This window comes from Diceros bicornis, chromosome 34 (genome assembly GCF_020826845.1).
Source record: "Diceros bicornis minor isolate mBicDic1 chromosome 34, mDicBic1.mat.cur, whole genome shotgun sequence".
Lineage (NCBI taxonomy): Eukaryota > Metazoa > Chordata > Mammalia > Perissodactyla > Rhinocerotidae > Diceros > Diceros bicornis.
In genome coordinates, this window is record NC_080773.1 from 6743055 (window position 1) to 6756352 (window position 13298).

At 41.7% G+C, this 13298-nt stretch overlaps 1 protein-coding gene across 2 annotated transcripts in view; it reads left to right on the forward strand.

Annotated features, from left to right (window-relative positions):
- Nucleotides 1-13298, forward strand: part of GPATCH1 (G-patch domain containing 1) — a 40197-nt gene that overhangs the window by 18911 nt on the left and 7988 nt on the right. For both annotated transcript variants that reach the window (XM_058529089.1, XM_058529090.1), the window contains exons 11-16: nt 920-1216; nt 2198-2376; nt 2644-2771; nt 3491-3627; nt 3973-4136; nt 11364-11577. In XM_058529089.1, the coding sequence (XP_058385072.1) occupies nt 920-1216; nt 2198-2376; nt 2644-2771; nt 3491-3627; nt 3973-4136; nt 11364-11577 (1119 nt within the window). The remainder of the gene's footprint in view (nt 1-919; nt 1217-2197; nt 2377-2643; nt 2772-3490; nt 3628-3972; nt 4137-11363; nt 11578-13298) is intronic.

Here is a 13298-nt window from a genome sequence, read left to right on the forward strand (position 1 = left end):
AGATTGTATCACTACCCCCTTAAGATGCTCCAGGACTTCTCAAACTGAAGAAAAATCCAGACTCCCCACAAGGCCCTATGGATCCAGCCCTGGTTACCTTTCAAGCCATATCTTATACCGCTTTCCCGTAACCCTGTGTGGTCTAGGCTCAGGATCCTTGTTTCTGTCCTTGGAACCTGCCAACCATGATGCTGCCTCTGGACCTTTCTGTTTGCTGTTCCTCTGCATCTGCTCTTCCCTCATATTTTGGCTCCTTCTTTTTACTTGGAACTTATCTCAAATATTGTCTCTTCGGAGGGACCTTCCAGGCCTTCCCTGCCCACTATATAAGCTAGTTACCTATCCCTCCACCCCCACCACCAGCCCTCTCATCTAAGTCACCCTCAGTCGCATCATCCTATTATTTTCACAGTCCTCCTCTCGTAGCCATCCTCTGGTGTTGATTTTTGGCTGCTTTAATGTCCATCTCCCTCACTAGTGAGAGCAGGACCTCGTCTGTGTTGTCCTCCCAGCCCCAGGCCAGTGCCTGGCACGGAGTGGGCGCTCAGTGAGCGTTTGTGACGCACGTGAGTGCTTGATGGGCAGCTGTGTCTGAACTGGGGCTTGTGCTGGGCAGGACTGTGGAGATGGTGGCTACCACAGACTGGAGGTCTGGAGTTCAAGACGTCAGCTTCCTCGTTCTAGGACCACTCACTGGCCCAATGAACGTCCAAGTATAACCTCCATTTTCGCCAACTGTGAAATAGGAATCTCATTATTTTATTACTGTCTGGGTGACAGGGATATGAATACAGATGGAACACTAAATGTAAAACACTCATCTCCAATTACATAAGTTTGTGATATTAAAAATGTCTGTACAGAGAAATGTAAATATAGTTGTCTTATGGTACTTTTCATCACTATTGTTTTTCTTTAGGTTCAGCTACTTCAGTGTTAGAATTTCTATCCCAAAAAGATAAAGAGAGAATCAAAGAAATGAAGCAGGCAACTGACCTTAAAGCAGCTCAGCTCAAGGCCAGGAGTCTGGCCCAGAACGCCTCCGGCAGCAGAGCCCAGCCCCCCTCTCCAGACGTCGGACACTGCTCTCAGGGCATGGCGTTGAGCGGTGGGACGGCCACCACAAGAGCCAGCAACTTCAAACCTTTTGCAAAAGATCCAGAAAAGCAAAAACGATACGAAGAGTTTTTAGTAAATATGAAACGGGGTCAGAAAGGTGGGTACTGGGCCTGGGTCTCCCACTTCTTGGCTGGGGTAGAGTTCTTGGTCTTCTGGCCCTTGTCCCAGATTTAAAGTTGACGTATGTTGTCCTGCCAGTGTTTGCTTTGTCCTGCTGCAGACAGTGCAAAGACTGCAGTCCCTAGCTCTTGACCTTAGACAGCAAGAACAGTTAGCTTGTGTTTCTGTATATCTTGGGTCCCAGAGATAGCTGTGTAAGCAGAGAACATGCCTTGGCAGTGGCTAATGTTAAATTACAGGCCATTTACTGTTGGCAAATGCTTGACTTCTGTTTAGTGTGGTGTGTCACACCAAGAGAGCAAGATCATCTCCCACTTTATCTTAAGATCCTAACCATCCAGCCCTAAATTGTGGTCTAAAATTTGACTTAAAAAGATAATTGGCTGTTGAACCATTGCCTGGGGGAAAAAAAAATCACTCTCTGATCTGTGAAGTAAATATGGTAAGACTGAGGAGGGGGATTGCTGTTATATGCAGTAGTCCCTGTGAGAAGCTGTTGGCAAATTAGAGGGGTTGGTTTTCAAAAGCAGATCTTTGTCTACTGTGTCTTCACTCCCTACTTAGAACCCACACTCCTCATGTTTATTTGTTAAATTAAAAAAAAAAAATTTAGAGAAAGGAGTGTTTTTCTGCCAAAACTTAGTAATATAGTTGGGATGAACTTATTACCGTCTGGAAGTGGTAACAAGTTCCTTGCTTTAAAGATTTAACTAAGCATTAGTCGCCAAATGTTTTTATTGCTCTATGTGGTAGACAGAATTCAATAAAAGCATTGTTTTGAGAGAGAGAGCAATATTACCTGCCAAGTACCTCCCCCTGATGCTCTTAGAAACCAGGATAAGGATTTGTGTCTCTTCTGGTGAGATCCACAGGGATACAGTGGTGCCCGCCGGATGTTCTCCCCTAAGCCCTGTGTTTTTCCTAGGAGTGAAGCAGTGTCTTGTTCTCTGTACCACAGATGCTCTGGAACAGTGTTTGGATCCCAGTATGACAGAGTGGGAGCGAGGCCGTGAGCGGGATGAATTTTCTCGGGCAGCCCTGCTGTATGTGTCTTCCCACTCGACCTTATCCTCTAGGTTCACTCATGCCAAGGAGGAGGACGATTCAGATCAGGTGGAAGTCCCTCGAGACCAAGAGGTCTGTCTCCATCATGTCCCTACCTGGTGAATTTTAGCATTAAAACACTGTATAGCCAAATAGTTTAAATCCCTCAGTGAAAAGATCAAAATATATATGGTGTTATAGAATAAGAAGTGACTTTATGCTTTTAGCTTCCAGTGTACTTGAGCAAAAATACTGCAGCATAAGCTCTTTCATAATTTTGAACTGAGAACTTCTAAATGGAGGAGCACTCAGGTCAACTATGTGACCACTTGCTGAAACAGAATGAATGTCTTTTCCCAGAATGATGTCAGCGACAAGCAGTCGGCTGTGAAGATGAAGATGTTCGGGAAGCTCACCCGAGACACGTTTGAGTGGCACCCTGACAAGCTTCTGTGTAAGAGGTTTAATGTCCCTGACCCTTACCCAGAGTAAGTTGGATAAACCTGCCCTTCCCTCAGTACTTATCCTCCATGTTAAAGCTAACTTTTTCCCTTACACACTCAGGTAAATTCCCTTTTTCTAGATGAACTTACTTGTAAATGCTTAGAGTTGCAAATTTTGCAGATTTACTTTAACTTCTATGAAGTTGTTACTAAAAAAATAAACAAACATCTAGATAGCAAACTTTATTCCATATTGAAGATATGAAACTCGGATATGTCAAGGTACAACAACTTAATGCCTGTCTAGTTTGCCCCCTTGTTAATGATAGACATATGGTTTACATTTAAAATGTTACTTATGTTCTCTAATTCTTTATAAAAGTTCAACACCTTCTTACTTGATTATAAACATTGCAAGAAAAAGTGTACAGTTGAATCAGAGAGTTTGCTAGAAAATTTAGGTGTATTTTTAGCAGTGGAACTTTTCCTTAATGGAAATCCATTTTCAAAGTTACATTCTAGCTCTTACTATAATATGGAAAGACTCGTGGGTCCTCATATCAGCCATTCTAAATTCTTAAACTGCTTTGAGAAGCGAAAACATCTTAGGGGACATTTTTATCCAAGTAGAAGAGTTACTCTTGAAAAACATGAGATGGAAAGCTTTACAGGAATTGGATTTGATCCTCACAGTTGTTATTAAAATTAGATGTATATATGTGTGTATGTGTATATATATATATATGTTTTTTTTCAACCCCCAGTTCAACTTTAGTGGGCTTACCAAGAGTGAAACGTGACAAATACTCAGTCTTCAACTTTCTGACACTCCCGGAGACAGCTTCCTTGCCTACGGCTCAAGGATCAAGTGAAAAAGCACTGCAGCACCGAGGTCCCGACAGTGAGTAGGGCTCCCTCAGGTCCCTGTTCTGACCATGGTCTCAACAGCTAGCCTGCTGGGAAGACAGAAGTAAAGGGTCACCTAGTCCTAAGGCCATACATAGTGTGAACTCTCCTTCACTAAGAGAACTGCTCATATGAATACATTAGCTCCTGTTGTAATGGTCCAAATGTATACTGTTTGGGGTTGGGGCTCTGCCTCAGCATCTGCCGTGTTCCCCACACCTTGCACAGTGCCTGGCTTATAGTAGGTTCACTGATGTTCTTGAATGAATTAAAGAGCTGTAATGGAGAGCTTGCCTTTTGCTTGCTAATTCTGATGTTATATCTATGTCCTGCCTTTCAGAATCAAGAAAACCATCGAGATGGGATACATCTAAACAAGAAAAGAAGGAAGATTCCATTGGTGAATTTTTAAGTTTGGCTAGATCAAAAGTTGGTCCACCTCAACAAGAATCCAATCCCTTAGTAAAGCAAGAGGAGCACATGACAAAATCACTCTCAGATAAGGTGTGTGGGGCTTCCAGATTCTCTTTGCCAGGCTGACTGTGGCCTTTGCCTTGCTCTGTGGTGATGCTTTCTCATTACTCCATAGCAGGGATCAGCACACTGTTTCCATGAAGGGCCAGATATTACATATTTTAGGCTTTGTGGGCCATATAGTCTCTATCGCAACTATTCAACCCTGCTGTTGAGTGTAGAAGAAGCCATAGACAATGTGAAAACAATCGAGTCCATCTATGTTCCAATAAAACTTTATTTACAAAAACAGGCAGAGGGCTGGATTTGGCTTATGGGCTGTACTTTGTGGACACCTGCTTTACAGTCCAACAGTTTCACTCATAGCTTTAATCATTTGAGGAGAGGTTATAAACTCCTCTGCCTAGAATGGCTTTCACTTAGCGTCAACCATTGCAACAAAATTCAATATAATTTTCCAAGTAACAACTGTTCTGTGTTTTGTGTAGGATATAGAGAAAATATCTATTGTTTTTTTTTTATTACTGCTTTAATAGTAAAAAGTTGAACTTAATAAAAAATTGGTTTTATTTCTAATAGCTTCATTAAAAAATTTTTATTTTACTTTTTAAATTAACCTACATTAAAATTGACTCCTTTTTTTTGATGTACAGTTCAATGAGTTTCACACATGTATAGATTAGTGAAACCACTACCACAGTCAGGATGCAGAATGGTACTATCACCCCAAAAAACTCCCTCATGCTGTCCTTTTATAGTCATAGATCCCCTTACCCCAAACCTCTGTCAACCATTGATCTCTTCTTTGTCTCTATAGTTTTGCTCTTTCCAGAATGTTATATAAATGGAATCAGACAATATACATATATAGCCTTTTGAGAGTGGCTTCTTTCATTCAGTATCATACCTTTGAGGTTCATCAGTATTGTGTGTGTAGCAATAGTTCATTCCTTTTTATTGCTGAATAATATTTCATTGTGTGGGTGTACTATAGTTTGTTGGTCCATTCACTCTTTAAGGATGTGTGGGTTGTTTCCAGCTTTTGGCTATCACAGATAGAGCTGCAGTGAACATTCATGTGCAGATTTTTGTGTGAACAGAAGTTTTCATTTCTCTAGGGTAAATACCTAGTAGTGGATTGCTGGGTAACATATACATACAGATTTAACTTTATAAGAAACCACCAAACCATAATCCAAAGTGGTTTCTGCTTCGTGCATTTTGAAGCTCTCTTGTTAGTCACATACACATTTAGGATTATTACATCTTTTTGATGAATTGACACTTTTATCATTATGTAACATCACTCTTTATCCCTGGTAATTTGCATAGTATGTATTTTTCCATCTTTTTACTCTTAACCAATCTATTTCATTATATTTAAAGTGGGTTTTTTTTTATTTTTTTTTTTATTGATATTTTAATGGTTTCTAACATTGTGAAATTTTGGGTTGTACATTTTTGTTTGTCCATCACCCCATATATGACTCCCTTCACCCCTTGTGCCCACCCCCCACCCCCACTTCCCGGGTAACCACAGTCCAGTTTTCTCTGTCCATGTGTTGGTTTATATTCCACATATGAGTGAGATCATACAGTGTTTGTCTTTCTCTTTCTGGCTTATTTCACTTAACATAATACGCTCCAGGCCCATCCATGTTGTTGCAAATGGGACGATTTTGTCTTTTTTTATGGCTGAGTAGTAGTCCATTGTATATATATACCACATTTTCTTAATCCAATCGTCAGTCGAGGGACACTTAGGTTGCTTCCACTTCTTGGCTATGGTGAATAATGCTGCAATGAACATAGGGGTGCATAAGCCTCTTTGGATTGTTGATTTCAGGTTCGTTGGATAGATTCCCAGTAGTGGGATGGCTGGATCATAGGGCATCTCTATTTTTAATTCTTTGAGGAATCTCCATACCGTTTTCCATAGAGGCTGCACCAATTTGCATTTCCACCAGCTGTGTATGAGGGTTCCTGTTTCTCCACATCCTCTCCAACATTTGTTGTTTTTTGTCTTGGTGATTATAGCCATTCTAACGGGCGTGAGGTGGTATCTTAGTGTTGTTTTGATTTGCATTTCCCTGATGATTAGTGATGTTGAGCATCTTTTCATGTGCCTATTGGCCATCTGTATATCTTCCTTGGAGAAGTGTCTGTTCATTTCCTCTGCCCATTTTTTGATCGGGTTGTTTGTTTTTTTGTTGTTCAATTGTGTGAGTTCTTTATATATTATGGAGATCAACCCCTTGTCAGATGTATGTTTTGCAAATATTCTCTCCCAGCTGGTTGGTTGGTTGTTCATCTTGATTCTGGTTTCATTTGTCTTATAAAAGCTCTTTAGTCTGATAAAGTCCCACTTGTTTATTTTTTCTTTAGTTTCCCTAGTCTGGGTAGGCATGTCATCCGAAAAGATTCCTTTAAACCCAATGTCAAATAGTGTGTTGCCTATATTTTCTTCTATGAGTTTTATAGTTTCAGGTCTCACCTTCAGGTCTTTGATCCATTTTGAGTTAATTTTTGTGAATGGCGATAGCACATGGTCCATAAAGTGGGTTTTTTATAAACAGCATGTCATTGTCATTGGGTCTTTTTTTAAAAAATACTTTTTGATAATCTATATGGTATAATTTGTGTGTTTGATCATTTGTATTTAATGTAATTTGTCGATATTTTTGGACTTAGGTCTACAGTTTTATTATTTTTCTATCTGCTCCCACTCTTTTTTTGTTCTTCTCTTTCCCCTTTCCTGCCTTCTTTTGTATTACTTGAATAATGTTTAGTATTCCGTTGTAATTTATCTATTACTTTTTTTTTCGCTCTCTTTATATATTTTTTAGTGATTGCTCTAGGGATAACAGTATACATACTTACCTTTGCGCAGTCTACTTAGAATTGATATTTTAATACTTCAAGTGGAATGTGGAAACCTTACCACTGTGTAGGTCCCTTGCCTCTCCCCGCTGATGTTGTCTTATGTATTACACATACATGCACTGAAAACCTCATCAGACAGTGTTTCAATGTTTGCTTTCAATGTTAGACCTATTTTAAGAAGTGATGAGGAGATAGTGGTCTATTTTATTTACTCAGATATTTACCATTGCGGTTGCTCTTTCTTCCTTCCTGAAGTTCCGAGTTTCCCTCTCCTCTCATTCCCTTCTGACTGAGGAGACTTCCTTCAGCATTTCTTTTAGAGCAGTTCCAACAGTTCTCTTAATTCTCCTTCATCTGAGAAGGTCCTGTATTTCATCTTCATTCCTGAAGGATGTTTTGCTGGGTATAGAATTCTGGGTCAACAATTCTTTTCTTTTAGACCTTTAGAAATGTGCCAGGGCCAGCCTGCTGGTGTAGTGGTTAAGTTCAGTGTGCTCTGCTTTGGTGGCCTGGGGTTTGCGGGTGCAGATCCCAGGCATGGACATACACACCGCTCATCAAAGCCATGCTGTGGTGGTGTCCCACATACAACACAGAGGAAGATGGGCACAGATGTTAGCTTAGGGCCACTCTTCCTCACCAAAAAAAAAAAAAAGAAAGAAAAAGTTCTGCCACTTCCACCTGGCCTTCCTGGTTTCTGATGAGAAACCTACGGTCATTTGACTCCTTGTTCCTCTCCTTATGATGCTGTGACTTTCCCTCTGGCCGCTTTCAGGGTTTCCACTTTGCCTTTGGTTTTCAGCTGTTTCTGAAGTGTCTAGGCCTAGATTTCTATGAGATTATTTTGCTTGGGCTTCGCTGAGCTTCTTGAAACTTTTAATTTTATCTTTCACCAAATTTGGGACATTTGCAGCCATTGTTTTTTCAAATATTTTTTCCGCACCACACTCTCGCTCCTCTCCTGGGACTCTGATGACCTAAGTGTTTGGATATTGCCCTGCAGGTCTCTGAGCCTCTTCCTTTCTTCAATCTTTTTTTTTCCTTTACTGTTCAAGTCAGATAATCTCTATTGATCTGTGTTCAGATTCACTGACTCTCTCCTCTGTCATCTCCATTCTGCTATTGAGCCCATCCAGTGATTTTTTTTACGTTAGTTATTGTATTTTTCATTTCTAAAATTCCCATTTGTTTTTTCTTTATAAAATCTTTTATTTCTTTGCTGAGACCTTTTTAACTTCTGTTCATTTTCTCTTATTTTTGGAGCGTGATTATAAGAGCTGCTTTAAAGTCTGTCTCATAATTCCAACATTTTTGTTATTTTGGGTTGGTGTCTGTTGGTTGTTGTTTGCAAGTTGAGATTTTCCTGGTTGTTTGTGTACCAAGTAATTTTGGATTGCGTCCTGGACATTTTGAATATATGTTATGAGACCCTGGGTCTTGCTTAAATTCTAAGGAGAGTGTTGATTTTTTGTTTTGCTTTAGCAGACAATCAACCTAATTAGGTTCAGGCTGCAAGTTCCAACCCATCTTCTGTGGGCTGTGGTCCAAATGTCATTCCATTTTTCAGAGCCTTTGTAGTGCTATTCATAGTACTTATCATAGTACTATTTGTAGTACTTTCCTGCATGGGCACTTCCTGGAGGCTGCTCTGGGACCTGGCTGGTAGTTCATCCCATAGTTCTGTTATCAAAGCCTTTGGTTTGCTGTTGAGAGTGGGATCCATGCATATGTAGCTCAGGGGTGAGCCAGAAGTTCATAGACTACTCTATAGGAGCACCCTCTGAGCTCTTCCTCTTCGTGATCTTCCTGACACTTTCTGACTCTCTGGGCTCCCCCTTCACGTCCTCCAGTCAGAAAGCTGGGAGTTCAGTTTCCCTGCTCTGTCTTCTACTTCCTGTGACTTTATCTGTGGCTGGAGTCAAGTGGCAGGAGGGCAGGAAGGGGAAAGAAAGCAGTGGGATTCCATCCAGGCTGTTGGGACCGCAGCTCCTGTGGTCAGAGGAAAGGGTCGCCCTCCTTCAGAGTGTTAGGCACCTGCCCGGGAGCTCCTGCCACCACCTGCGCTACCGTGCATTTGGCACCTCTCCACTGGGTTTCTACTGTTCCTTTTTAATGACATAAAACCCTACTCAGGGGTTCTGGTTCTGTGATATGGTCATTAAATTAGAAAGCCTTCTGGATTTGCTCAAAAATCATGTTGAGATAGTATTTAGATAATTTTTCCTGGAAAAAGTCTTGGTTCTTGCTTTTTCCCTTATTAGCCATGTGCCCTTAGGAAAGTCTCTTCCCCTCTCTGGGTTTAATTTCTTTCTTTGAAAACTTTCTGAGTCTGCAAAAATGTGAATGTGCACACCTTTTGGTGAAGCGGGGGTGTGAGGGAGCTTTGCGGACATAGACATTGTGAGTTTGGTGTGTGTTGTTGTTATTTAATTCCAATACAGCTCCTATTATATTCCAGAAAAAAATAAAAACGAAAAAGATCCTGTAGCTAAGAGTTGAATATCTCATGTACTTCTGACAGTTATTCCTGTACATTTAATAATGTAAACACCAATTAAAGGCCAGAAATGTCTGTGAACACAGATGTCAGCCATCTGTCGTTCAGTTCATGGCCCATGCATGTGACATTGGTATCCGTGGTTTGCCAGAAAGATTCAGATTCATGACTTTTTTAGGGAATTGTTGCCATGGTTTCCTGTGCTTCAGGCTCTCTCTCCTGACTTTTTGTATGATTCTTTAAAATTTTGAAACAATCTCAAAAGTTTAAATACAGTACAGATAATTTTTTTCCTGAACCATTTGAGCATAAGTTGCCAACCAGATAGATGCCCCATCACCCTTGTGTTTCCTTCAGAGAAGGACATTCTCCTATGTAATCACAGTACATCTATCAAAATCAGGAAATTAACATTAATGCATTAGTACCATGTAACCCTCAGACCCATTCGAGTTCCGCCAGTTGTCCTAATAATGTCCTAGCAAAAAGGGTGCAGCTCAGCATCACTTGTTGCACTTAACTGTCACGTCTCTTTAGTCTTCCTCAGTCTAGAACGTTCCGCAGTCTTTCCTTGACTTTTATGATCTTGGCACTTTTGAAGATTACAGGCCAGTAGTTTGTAGAATGTCCCTCAGTTTGGGCTTGTCTGATGTTTCCCAGCTCTGGAATCAGTCCTTACTCCAAGGTGTCCTGGTTATTTTTAGTGGGGAATAGTATAATTTTCCTTCTTAATTTTTTTCTGTGAAAACAGTCTACTTTAAGACTACAAACTCCTCTGTCTTGTACCAGTTTTCCTCCTGTGGGTATTTGTAACTCTGCTCCAGAAATTGGAGGTGGTGTGGTCTGGGGGAGTGACCACTGGTGGAGAGTGAGGAGAGCTGGTAGTCAAGTCCAGACTCACCCATTGACACGGACCATGAGTGCATCATTGACAGAGCCTCTCATCTCTCTGACCTGGGTTATTCAGGGGTAAAAGGGAAGGACTGAAGTGGATTCTGCTCTTGGCCAGTCCTGGGGCTCTCTCTGATCGCTTAGCACGTTAGATTACCCCGGGTGCATCTGGGGATAAGCTGTTGGAGGGTGGGAGCCATGTCTACTTCCTACCTTTGCTCCTCGTTTATTGAACTGAGTGTGTATAAACTTCCTGCCTCTTTATCTGGCTAATCTGCGTGTCCATACCTGGGCTCTTTTAGGAAGGGTGATGTGTAATTGCAAAGGGAAGTTCCGTGACCACTTTAGAGATGTGTTCTGGCTCCCTCCCCATTGTGCAGGGGGCCCACAGCTTTCTCTTCGTCATTTTCATATGAGTAGACTATCTTCATCGCCTCTAATACTGGACCTCAGGCGGCTCGGATAGACTCTTGAAAATAGGACAGAGGCGCTGCTAGTCCCTACTGCAATTCTGATTAATGATCTATCTCCGTAAGAGGCTTCAGCTGCTTCTACCAGTCAGCACACTCTACTGAAACACATTCTAATTGTTGAATCAGAAACACCACAAAAATTAATGCCCTGTGGTGGCGTGGCGGTTAAGTTCGGCATGCTCTGCTTTGGTGGCCCGGGGTTTGCAGGTTTGGATCCCAGGCACAGACCTACACCACTCATCAAGCCATGCCGTGGCAGCATTCCGCATACAAAATAGAGGAAGACTGGCCAGTTAGCTCAGGGCCAATCTTCTTCACCAAAAAACAAACAAACAAACAAAATTAATGCCATACGAGTGATCACTGTTTAGTTAGGCCCTGTATGGATGTGGAGACCCGTGGACATGAGCAGAAACATAAATATGTGTGCATGCGTGTGTGTGTGTATTCTAGAATGTTTGGGTCCTTACCCTTGCTTCTTCATTCCTGACTCTTAATTCACTGTTAATACAGGTGGTAAACAAAGAAGTGGATTCGCAGCCTGAGGGAGAAGATAGCCGCCCATCCATGGACTTATTCAAGGCCATCTTTGCCAGCTCTTCTGATGAAAAGTCCTCATCCTGCGAGGATGAGCAAGGTGACAGTGAGGATGATCAGGCAGGTACCCGGGAGGCCGACTTCAGAAGTTCCCAAGAGACTGACTTGGTGCAAACATCTGTGGCACACGGTATGTCAATATTTCAGACTTTGGGATCCAAAGAAGAAAACGATGGTGTCTCTAGAGAAGCTGCTTCTTTGTTTAGTATGTAATTTTAAACCAGGATAATTAGCAGTCAATGTTTTTTAATCTTGTGTATTTGTAATTAAGGTGGAGCCAAGTTCTTTTTTTCTATCTGGTATAAATCTCTAGTATATTTTTAGGATAGCCGTGTTTGATAATATTGATTTTCCTACTTATTCTAGCTGAGAAGAATTAAAAAACAGTAAACTTTTCATTTAAAAAATAGCTTTTTTTTTTTTCAACCTGGTTGATGATGAGGTGCTAGGATTATTGGAAAACGTTTGGTCATGAAGTGTACAGGGGCTCGTCCTGCTTTCGTCTCTGCAGGGCAAATTGGATGCTCTGGATCAGCCATCAGAGGGGCCTTGCCTGGCGCATAGCAGCACTTAGTAGATGGTTAGTAGCCGTCTACTATGAGTTAACTCTTGCTTAGCAGCCTGTCCTGCTTGTTCCGTTTACCCAGCCGGGAGTTTTGGCACAGGAAAGAAGGCCGTCTGGCACTTGCATGGGTGGGAGACTTTTCAGATGCTGGGGTAGGTGGACAGAACTTCCCATCTCAGTCTTAGCGTGGTCCACCTGCCCTGTCAGTCTGTGGTGGACTTAGGTATAATTTTTGAGAGCCTTTAACCAAGAAGTTACATAGAGGCATAAAATATTGTTTGTTCTTAGGTGATTGCAAATGTCAGCCCATTTGTTATTTCTGTGGGAAAAAAACCAACTTATTTTTTTATTACCAAGTCATATATACTTGAATTTTAAAGTCTAAAAATATAGAAATGTAGAAAGCTGAAGTCCCTTGGAATCCCACTTCCCACAGATAACCACCGTTAACAGTTTGATACATATTTTTCCAGACTTTTCCCATTTTTCTCTTTTCTATCTGAAAGCATAGTAATCTCTTTAAACAACAGGATTATTATTAGTATTTTTTTTCGTGAGAAAGATTGGCCCTGAGCTAACATCTGCCAATCCTCCTCTTTTTGATGAGGAAGACCAGCCCTGGGCTAACATCCATGCCCATCTTCCTCCACTTTATATGGGACGCCGCCACAGCGTGGCCCGACAAGCAGTGCATCGGTGCACGCCTGGGATCTGAACCGGCGAACCCCGGGCCGCCACAGCGGAGCACGCGCACTTAACCGCTTGCGCCACTGGGCCGGCCCCATAAACAACAAGATTTTATTCATGTGAACATGATAATTTATTTATTTTTTAGTTTTTCTCCTGTTTGATAATTTATTTTGAGTGAAATTCAGCTTGCTGAGCTGGGACAGTCTTATATCCCTGTTCATTTGTAAGGTTTTTCGTTTTGTTTTGTTTTTGTTTTTTCGCCGAGGAAGAGTCTCCCTGAGCTAACATCTGTTGCCAATCTTCCTCTTTTTGCTTGAGGAATATTTGCCCTGAGCTAACATCTGTGCCAGTCGTCTTCTATTTTGTATGTGGATCGCCACCACAGCATGGCCACTGACTAGCAGGGTAGGTCTGCACCCAGGAACCAAATCCGGGCCGTCAAAGTGGAGTGCACCGAATTTAACCACTATGCCACGGGGCCAGCCCCTGTTTGTAAGTTTTTATTCTTCTCAGACGGCCCTTCCTCGAGAACGTCTTTCAGCCCTTAAGTCTCAGTTAGGTGATCCAGAGTGTGTGCTGTACACACCCCTGTGTTA